This window comes from Oncorhynchus keta, unplaced genomic scaffold (genome assembly GCF_023373465.1).
Source record: "Oncorhynchus keta strain PuntledgeMale-10-30-2019 unplaced genomic scaffold, Oket_V2 Un_contig_7036_pilon_pilon, whole genome shotgun sequence".
Classification (NCBI taxonomy): Eukaryota; Metazoa; Chordata; class Actinopteri; order Salmoniformes; family Salmonidae; genus Oncorhynchus; species Oncorhynchus keta.
In genome coordinates, this window is record NW_026289216.1 from 100,457 (window position 1) to 110,444 (window position 9,988).

The 9,988-nt window shown below is 49.7% G+C and overlaps 1 protein-coding gene across 1 annotated transcript in view; it reads right to left on the minus strand.

Annotated features, from left to right (window-relative positions):
* Nucleotides 1-8,432, minus strand: part of LOC127926159 (transmembrane protein 65-like) — a 90,838-nt gene extending 82,406 nt beyond the window's left edge. Inside the window, exons 1-2 of the mRNA XM_052511636.1 lie at nt 8,015-8,432; nt 7,469-7,786 (exon numbers count right to left, since the gene is read on the minus strand). Coding sequence (XP_052367596.1) covers nt 7,469-7,751 — 283 coding nt within the window. The 5' untranslated portion in view covers nt 7,752-7,786; nt 8,015-8,432. The remainder of the gene's footprint in view (nt 1-7,468; nt 7,787-8,014) is intronic.
* Nucleotides 8,433-9,988: the final 1,556 nt, after the last annotated feature.

A 9,988-nucleotide genomic window follows, 5' to 3' on the forward strand; every position in this document is an offset into this window, starting at 1 on the left:
TCTTACTGGTCTCAGGTGACCGGGTTCTAACCAGAGTCTTACTGGTCTCAGGTGACCGGGTTCTAACCAGAGTCTTACTGGTCTCAGGTGACCGGGTTCTAACCAGAGTCTTACTGGTCTCAGGTGACCGGGTTCTAACCAGAGTCTTACTGGTCTCAGGTGACCGGGTTCTAACCAGAGTCTTACTGGTCTCAGGTGACCCAGGTTCAAACCAGAGTCTTACTGGTCTCAGGTGACCAGGTTCAAACCAGAGTCTTACTGGTCTCAGGTGACCCAGGTTCAAACCAGAGTCTTACTGGTCTCAGGTGACCCAGGTTCAAACCAGAGTCTTACTGGTCTCAGGTGACCAGGTTCAAACCAGGGTCTTACTGGTCTCAGGTGACCAGGTTCAAACCAGAGTCTTACTGGTCTCAGGTGACCGGGTTCTAACCAGAGTCTTACTGGTCTCAGGTGACCGGGTTCTAACCAGAGTCTTACTGGTCTCAGGTGACCGGGTTCTAACCAGAGTCTTACTGGTCTCAGGTGACCCAGGTTCAAACCAGAGTCTTACTGGTCTCAGGTGACCAGGTTCAAACCAGAGTCTTACTGGTCTCAGGTGACCCAGGTTCAAACCAGAGTCTTACTGGTCTCAGGTGACCCAGGTTCAAACCAGAGTCTTACTGGTCTCAGGTGACCAGGTTCAAACCAGGGTCTTACTGGTCTCAGGTGACCAGGTTCAAACCAGAGTCTTACTGGTCTCAGGTGACCGGGTTCTAACCAGAGTCTTACTGGTCTCAGGTGACCGGGTTCTAACCAGAGTCTTACTGGTCTCAGGTGACCGGGTTCTAACCAGAGTCTTACTGGTCTCAGGTGACCCAGGTTCAAACCAGAGTCTTACTGGTCTCAGGTGACCGGGTTCTAACCAGAGTCTTACTGGTCTCAGGTGACCCAGGTTCAAACCAGAGTCTTACTGGTCTCAGGTGACCGGGTTCTAACCAGAGTCTTACTGGTCTCAGGTGACCGGGTTCTAACCAGAGTCTTACTGGTCTCAGGTGACCGGGTTCTAACCAGAGTCTTACTGGTCTCAGGTGACCGGGTTCTAACCAGAGTCTTACTGGTCTCAGGTGACCGGGTTCTAACCAGAGTCTTACTGGTCTCAGGTGACCGGGTTCTAACCAGAGTCTTACTGGTCTCAGGTGACCGGGTTCTAACCAGAGTCTTACTGGTCTCAGGTGACCCAGGTTCAAACCAGAGTCTTACTGGTCTCAGGTGACCAGGTTCAAACCAGAGTCTTACTGGTCTCAGGTGACCCAGGTTCAAACCAGAGTCTTACTGGTCTCAGGTGACCCAGGTTCAAACCAGAGTCTTACTGGTCTCAGGTGACCAGGTTCAAACCAGGGTCTTACTGGTCTCAGGTGACCAGGTTCAAACCAGAGTCTTACTGGTCTCAGGTGACCGGGTTCTAACCAGAGTCTTACTGGTCTCAGGTGACCGGGTTCTAACCAGAGTCTTACTGGTCTCAGGTGACCGGGTTCTAACCAGAGTCTTACTGGTCTCAGGTGACCCAGGTTCAAACCAGAGTCTTACTGGTCTCAGGTGACCAGGTTCAAACCAGAGTCTTACTGGTCTCAGGTGACCCAGGTTCAAACCAGAGTCTTACTGGTCTCAGGTGACCCAGGTTCAAACCAGAGTCTTACTGGTCTCAGGTGACCAGGTTCAAACCAGGGTCTTACTGGTCTCAGGTGACCAGGTTCAAACCAGAGTCTTACTGGTCTCAGGTGACCGGGTTCTAACCAGAGTCTTACTGGTCTCAGGTGACCGGGTTCTAACCAGAGTCTTACTGGTCTCAGGTGACCGGGTTCTAACCAGAGTCTTACTGGTCTCAGGTGACCCAGGTTCAAACCAGAGTCTTACTGGTCTCAGGTGACCAGGTTCAAACCAGAGTCTTACTGGTCTCAGGTGACCCAGGTTCAAACCAGAGTCTTACTGGTCTCAGGTGACCCAGGTTCAAACCAGAGTCTTACTGGTCTCAGGTGACCAGGTTCAAACCAGGGTCTTACTGGTCTCAGGTGACCAGGTTCAAACCAGAGTCTTACTGGTCTCAGGTGACCGGGTTCTAACCAGAGTCTTACTGGTCTCAGGTGACCGGGTTCTAACCAGAGTCTTACTGGTCTCAGGTGACCGGGTTCTAACCAGAGTCTTACTGGTCTCAGGTGACCCAGGTTCAAACCAGAGTCTTACTGGTCTCAGGTGACCAGGTTCAAACCAGAGTCTTACTGGTCTCAGGTGACCCAGGTTCAAACCAGAGTCTTACTGGTCTCAGGTGACCCAGGTTCAAACCAGAGTCTTACTGGTCTCAGGTGACCAGGTTCAAACCAGGGTCTTACTGGTCTCAGGTGACCAGGTTCAAACCAGAGTCTTACTGGTCTCAGGTGACCGGGTTCTAACCAGAGTCTTACTGGTCTCAGGTGACCGGGTTCTAACCAGAGTCTTACTGGTCTCAGGTGACCGGGTTCTAACCAGAGTCTTACTGGTCTCAGGTGACCCAGGTTCAAACCAGAGTCTTACTGGTCTCAGGTGACCGGGTTCTAACCAGAGTCTTACTGGTCTCAGGTGACCCAGGTTCAAACCAGAGTCTTACTGGTCTCAGGTGACCGGGTTCTAACCAGAGTCTTACTGGTCTCAGGTGACCGGGTTCTAACCAGAGTCTTACTGGTCTCAGGTGACCGGGTTCTAACCAGAGTCTTACTGGTCTCAGGTGACCGGGTTCTAACCAGAGTCTTACTGGTCTCAGGTGACCGGGTTCTAACCAGAGTCTTACTGGTCTCAGGTGACCGGGTTCTAACCAGAGTCTTACTGGTCTCAGGTGACCCAGGTTCAAACCAGAGTCTTACTGGTCTCAGGTGACCAGGTTCAAACCAGAGTCTTACTGGTCTCAGGTGACCCAGGTTCAAACCAGAGTCTTACTGGTCTCAGGTGACCGGGTTCTAACCAGAGTCTTACTGGTCTCAGGTGACCGGGTTCTAACCAGAGTCTTACTGGTCTCAGGTGACCGGGTTCTAACCAGAGTCTTACTGGTCTCAGGTGACCGGGTTCTAACCAGAGTCTTACTGGTCTCAGGTGACCGGGTTCTAACCAGAGTCTTACTGGTCTCAGGTGACCCAGGTTCAAACCAGAGTCTTACTGGTCTCAGGTGACCAGGTTCAAACCAGAGTCTTACTGGTCTCAGGTGACCCAGGTTCAAACCAGAGTCTTACTGGTCTCAGGTGACCCAGGTTCAAACCAGAGTCTTACTGGTCTCAGGTGACCAGGTTCAAACCAGGGTCTTACTGGTCTCAGGTGACCGGGTTCAAACCAGAGTCTTACTGGTCTCAGGTGACCGGGTTCTAACCAGAGTCTTACTGGTCTCAGGTGACCGGGTTCTAACCAGAGTCTTACTGGTCTCAGGTGACCGGGTTCTAACCAGAGTCTTACTGGTCTCAGGTGACCCAGGTTCAAACCAGAGTCTTACTGGTCTCAGGTGACCAGGTTCAAACCAGAGTCTTACTGGTCTCAGGTGACCCAGGTTCAAACCAGAGTCTTACTGGTCTCAGGTGACCCAGGTTCAAACCAGAGTCTTACTGGTCTCAGGTGACCAGGTTCAAACCAGGGTCTTACTGGTCTCAGGTGACCAGGTTCAAACCAGAGTCTTACTGGTCTCAGGTGACCAGGTTCAAACCAGAGTCTTACTGGTCTCAGGTGACCAGGTTCAAACCAGAGTCTTACTGGTCTCAGGTGACCAGGTTCAAACCAGAGTCTTACTGGTCTCAGGTGACCCAGGTTCAAACCAGAGTCTTACTGGTCTCAGGTGACCAGGTTCAAACCAGAGTCTTACTGGTCTCAGGTGACCCAGGTTCAAACCAGAGTCTTACTGGTCTCAGGTGACCCAGGTTCAAACCAGGGTCTTACTGGTCTCAGGTGACCAGGTTCAAACCAGAGTCTTACTGGTCTCAGGTGACCAGGTTCAAACCAGAGTCTTACTGGTCTCAGGTGACCCAGGTTCAAACCAGAGTCTTACTGGTCTCAGGTGACCAGGTTCAAACCAGAGTCTTACTGGTCTCAGGTGACCAGGTTCAAACCAGAGTCTTACTGGTCTCAGGTGACCCAGGTTCAAACCAGAGTCTTACTGGACTCAGGTGACCAGGTTCAAACCAGAGTCTTACTGGTCTCAGGTGACCAGGTTCAAACCAGGGTCTTACTGGTCTCAGGTGACCCAGGTTCAAACCAGAGTCTTACTGGTCTCAGGTGACCAGGTTCAAACCAGGGTCTTACTGGTCTCAGGTGACCAGGTTCAAACCAGAGTCTTACTGTGTCTTAAACTCAGGTGACAGTTCTGACCAGGTGACCAGGTTCAAACCAGAGTCTTACTGGTCTGACCAGGTGACCAGGTTCAAACCAGAGTCTTACTGTCTCAGGTGACCAGGTTCAAACCAGAGTCTTACTGGTCTCAGGTGACCAGGTTCAAACCAGAGTCTTACTGGTCTCAGGTGACCAGGTTCAAACCAGAGTCTTACTGGTCTCAGGTGACCAGGTTCAAACCAGAGTCTTACTGGTCTCAGGTGACCAGGTTCAAACCAGAGTCTTACTGGTCTCAGGTGACCAGGTTCAAACCAGAGTCTTACTGGTCTCAGGTGACCCAGGTTCAAACCAGGGTCTTACTGGTCTCAGGTGACCCAGGTTCAAACCAGGGTCTTACTGGTCTCAGGTGACCAGGTTCAAACCAGAGTCTTACTGTGACCAGGTGACCAGGTTCAAACCAGAGTCTTACTGTGCTCAGGTGACCAGGTGACCAGGTTCAAACCAGGGTCTTACTGTGCTCAGGTGACCCAGGTTCAAACCAGAGTCTTACTGGTCTCAGGTGACCAGGTTCAAACCAGGGTCTTACTGTGCTCAGGTGACCAGGTTCAAACCAGGGTCTGACTGTGCTCAGGTGACCAGGTGACCAGGTTCAAACCAGAGTCTTACTGTGCTCAGGTGACCAGGTTCAAACCAGGGTCTTACTGTGCTCAGGTGACCAGGTGACCAGGTTCGAACCCAGACAGCCGTATAAACAGAGGAGAGTCTGATGGTGAGAAGGATAGGAGAACATCCCATGTCTAAAGGAATACAAATGTTTACCATAACACCCAGGTGGACAAATGTTTACCATAACACCAAACCCAGGTGGACAAATGTTTACCATAACACCAAACCCAGGTGGACAAATGTTTACCATAACACCCAGGTGGACAAATGTTTACCGTAACACCAAACCCAGGTGGACAAATGTTTACCATAACATCAAACCCAGGTGGACAAATGTTTACCATAACATCAAACCCAGGTGGACAAATGTTTACCATAACACCCAGGTGGACAAATGTTTACCATAACACCAAACCCAGGTGGACAAATGTTTACCGTAACACCAAACCCAGGTGGACAAATGTTTACCATAACACCAAACCCAGGTAGACAAATGTTTACCATAACACCCAGGTGGACAAATGTTTACCATAACACCAAACCCAGGTGGACAAATGTTTACCATAACACCAAACCCAGGTGGACAAATGTTTACCGTAACACCCAGGTGGACAAATGTTTACCATAACACCAAACCCAGGTGGACAAATGTTTACCATAAACCAAACCCAGGTGGACAAATGTTTACCGTAACATCACCCAGGTGGACAAATGTTTACCATAACATCAAACCCAGGTGGACAAATGTTTACCATAACACCCAGGTGGACAAATGTTTACCATAACACCCAGGTGGACAAATGTTTACCGTAACATCAAACCCAGGTGGACAAATCTCAGTAGGTTATTCAAGAAACAGCAGTCCATTATACACAATGTCCATTATAAAGTATTAAGGCCAGGGTAACAGTCAGAAGCATCCCACTCCTCAGCCTTATGTGACCCAGGAGACATCTGCTCCCGATGGATAACAGAGAGAGAACAGGAGAAGTGTGCTCCCTATGGATAACAGAGAGAGAACAGGAGAAGTGTGCTCCCTATGGATAACAGAGAGAGAACAGGAGAAGTGTGCTCCCTATGGATAACAGAGAGAGAACAGGAGAAGTGTGCTCCCTATGGATAACAGAGAGAGAACAGGAGAAGTGTGCTCCCTATGGATAACAGAGAGAGAACAGGAGAAGTGTGCTCCCTATGGATAACAGAGAGAACAGGAGAAGTGTGCTCCCTATGGATAACAGAGAGAACAGGAGAAGTGTGCTCCCTATGGATAACAGAGAGAGAGCAGGAGAAGTGTGCTCGCTATGGATAACAGAGAGAACAGGAGAAGTGTGCTCCCTATGCTCCCCCCTCTCTACCCCCCCACCCCTCTCTCTCTCTACCCCCCCCCCCCCCTCTCTCTCTACCCCCCCACCCTCTCTCTCTCTATCCCCCACCCCTCTCTCTCTATCCCCCCACCCTCTCTCTCTCTATCCCCCCACCCCCTCTCTCTCTATCCCCCCACCCCCCCTCTCTCTCTCTCTCTATCCCCCCCACCCCTCTCTCTCTCTATCCCCCCACCCTCTCTCTCTCTCTATCCCCCACCCTCTCTCTCTCTCTATCCCCCCCCCCTCTCTCTCTCTATCCCACCCTGTCTCTATCTCTATCCCCCCCCCCCTCTCTCTCTCTCTATCCCCCCACCCTGTCTCTCTCTCTATCCCCCCACCCTCTCTCTCTCTATCCCCCCCACCCTCTCTCTCTCTCTATCCCCCCACCCTGTCTCTCTCTCTATCCCCCACCCCCACCATCTCTATCCCCCCACCCTGTCTCTCTCTCTATCCCCCCCCACCCTGTCTCTCTCTCTATCCCCCCACCCTGTCTCTCTCTCTATCCCCCCACCCTGTCTCTCTCTCTCTATCCCCCCACCCTGTCTCTCTCTCTATCCCCCCACCCTGTCTCTCTCTTCCCTCCCTCCCTCTCTCACTCTCTCCTCTCGCTCCCTGTCTCTCTCTTTCTCTCTATCTATTTCTCTCTCTCCATATCTCACACTAACACATTCACACCAACACACACACACACACACACACACACACACACACACACACACACACACACACACACACACACACACACACACACACACATTACTATACTGCTTACAACAAGGGCATAAGCATTCTATCCTCACCTACTTTTACAGATACAGAAATGTCACAATTTGAGGGCAGAATGTATTGATATCAATAAATAAATAACGTATTGTTTTAATCTTATGAGAGTAAATGTTCTGTAATGGACCTATAGTACAATGTAATAGGTCTAGAAACATGTATTTTTACACCTACACATTTGAAACAATAGGTATTTTGTCATTCTTTGGTTTCTGGACCAAGCAATTTAGCCTCGAGTGGACTAACGGTAAAGGACCAGAGTGACACTATAATGAACTCTCCGTGCGACTCGGGGAAGTGACACACATTTTCCAGTAGGCTACTGTTATTATTCTTACCTTGGGCTATTGCTATCGACTCAAACCGGTGCAGTTCTCTAAGCAGGGTTGTGCGTTCGGTGGGGTGAAGACTATAAATAAAATCCTTGGCTCCTTGAGGAGAGTTCAAGGGCTCCATCGGGTCCTTGTGAGGGTGTGTGCCCAAGTCGCAGCTCTGCTGGCTGGGTAGCATCGGTACAGGCTGGCGTAGCGGAGCTAGGTTTGACCCGCGGACTCTTGCCAACATGTTCCCCGACCTCAGAATGAGGGCGGGCCGCAGGACTCTCTGCAAACTGGGCAGCATGGTGGAGACAAAAGGGGAGTGGAGGCGTCGACAACCTAGAAGAGAAATACAATTTTAACGCTTACTGAAGCGTAAAGAAAAATACAGTAGGCTGGCTACTTACAATACAACATCCTCGACTGTTTCACATATGAACGCAATGGATTATTTTGACAGCAGTAGGCTACTGTGGAATGGCTAAGCCTATTCATAGGCAATAAATAACAAAGTAGAGACACAGACTCAGATCGGGCTGTCAAAGTGCAACTTATGACAACACCGACCTCTCGATCAGCGGATGCTCTGCCGGCCTGTCCTGTCAAAAAATCAGATCTCTTTCGGGTGTAAAGCGCAGCTCCGAACCATAAGTCCTTCGATCACAATGTCATAGATCATGAAAACAATTCGCCAACAAAACACATTCGTGGCAAAAATCGGTGAGTCAAAAAGGAAACATTCCTCATCTTCAAATCCACAACATCGCCGAGGCTACTTCCCCGTCTGCGGTCGGATGCTTCTCTTCCCCGTGATGTGCGCCCTTCTCTCGAGGCTAAAAATATTTTCCAATGGAATAGCTTGACTATACGTAGCTATGACGGCATTTGCCTTACGTTTTTGTATAGCTCATACAGTGAGTGCGAAGGTACCACTAGACCAATAGCCTACTGTAGGCCTATTAGCGGCAGGTATCGATAGACATCCTAAGGACGTCTGCACAGGACATATGAGCATAGTACATGTATGACAACATGGGAAATGTATTTTTCATTCCATATGTAATGCCATTAAAGAACGTTCTACATGCTATTTGTAGTTACTACATTTCCCAGATGAGCACTAGGGCTATTGAAAAACTACATTTCTGCTGCCGCATTATGGGAAACGTATTTTAGTCCGACCGGTGGCCTCTCCGCAATCTATTTATTAGACAACTGGGAACTCGAAAAAAAAAACGAGCTCCGACAGGCTAAAATGGTTTGAACGGTCAAGTCATTCGGAAATTCGTGCATCTTTCTCGAGCTTCGACTTTCCGATATGAAGATCACTGACGTCATGATTTGACCTGCTTTTTTCCCCGAGTTCCCAGTTGTCTTCAAAGCGCAATCTGGCGCATCATCAGTCCACAGACAGTGACCCAAGTCATCATATAGCTCTCCATCCAATCTCTGTATCCTGGCCACAGTCACCACTGAAACTAACAATCCCCTCATCACAGAGACAGACCTAAAAACTAAACATCCCTTTAATAATAAAGGGCTTGGTGTGGAATTACTACGTTACTACGACATCAGAGGGTAGACTACTAGTACAGGGACACAGAGTACTACAGAGTCACTAGTACAGGGACAGTCAGTCACTAGTACAGGGACAGTCAGTCACTAGTACAGGGACAGTCAGTCACTAGTACAGGGACAGGCAGTCACTAGTACAGGGACAGTCAGTCACTAGTACAGGGACAGGCAGTCACTAGTACAGGGACAGTCAGTCACTAGTACAGGGACAGGGACAGTCAGTCACTAGTACAGGGACAGTCAGTCAACTAGTACAGGGACAGGGACAGTCAGTCACTAGTACAGGGACAGTCAGTCACTAGTACAGGGACAGTCAGTCACTAGTACAGGGACAGTCAGTAACTAGTACAGGGACAGGGACAGTCAGTCACTAGTACAGGGACAGTCAGTCACTAGTACAGGGACAGTCAGTCACTAGTACAGGGACAGTCAGTCACTAGTACAGGGACAGTCAGTCACTAGTACAGGGACAGTCAGTCACTAGTACAGGGACAGTCAGTAACTAGTACAGGGACAGGGACAGTCAGTCACTAGTACAGGGACAGTCAGTCACTAGTACAGGGACAGTCAGTCACTAGTACAGGGACAGGGACAGTCAGTCACTAGTACAGGGACAGTCAGTCACTAGTACAGGGACAGTCAGTCACTAGTACAGGGACAGTCAGTCACTAGTACAGGGACAGTCAGTCACTAGTACAGGGACAGTCAGTCACTAGTACAGGGACAGTCAGTCACTAGTACAGGGACAGTCAGTCACTAGTACAGGGACAGTCAGTAACTAGTACAGGGACAGTCAGTAACTAGTACAGGGACAGTCAGTCACTAGTACAGGGACAGTCAGTAACTAGTACAGGGACAGTCAGTCACTATTACAGGAACAGTCAGTCACTAGTACAGGGACAGTCAGTCACTAGTACAGGGACAGTCAGTCACTAGTACAGGAACAGTCAGTCACTAGTACAGGGA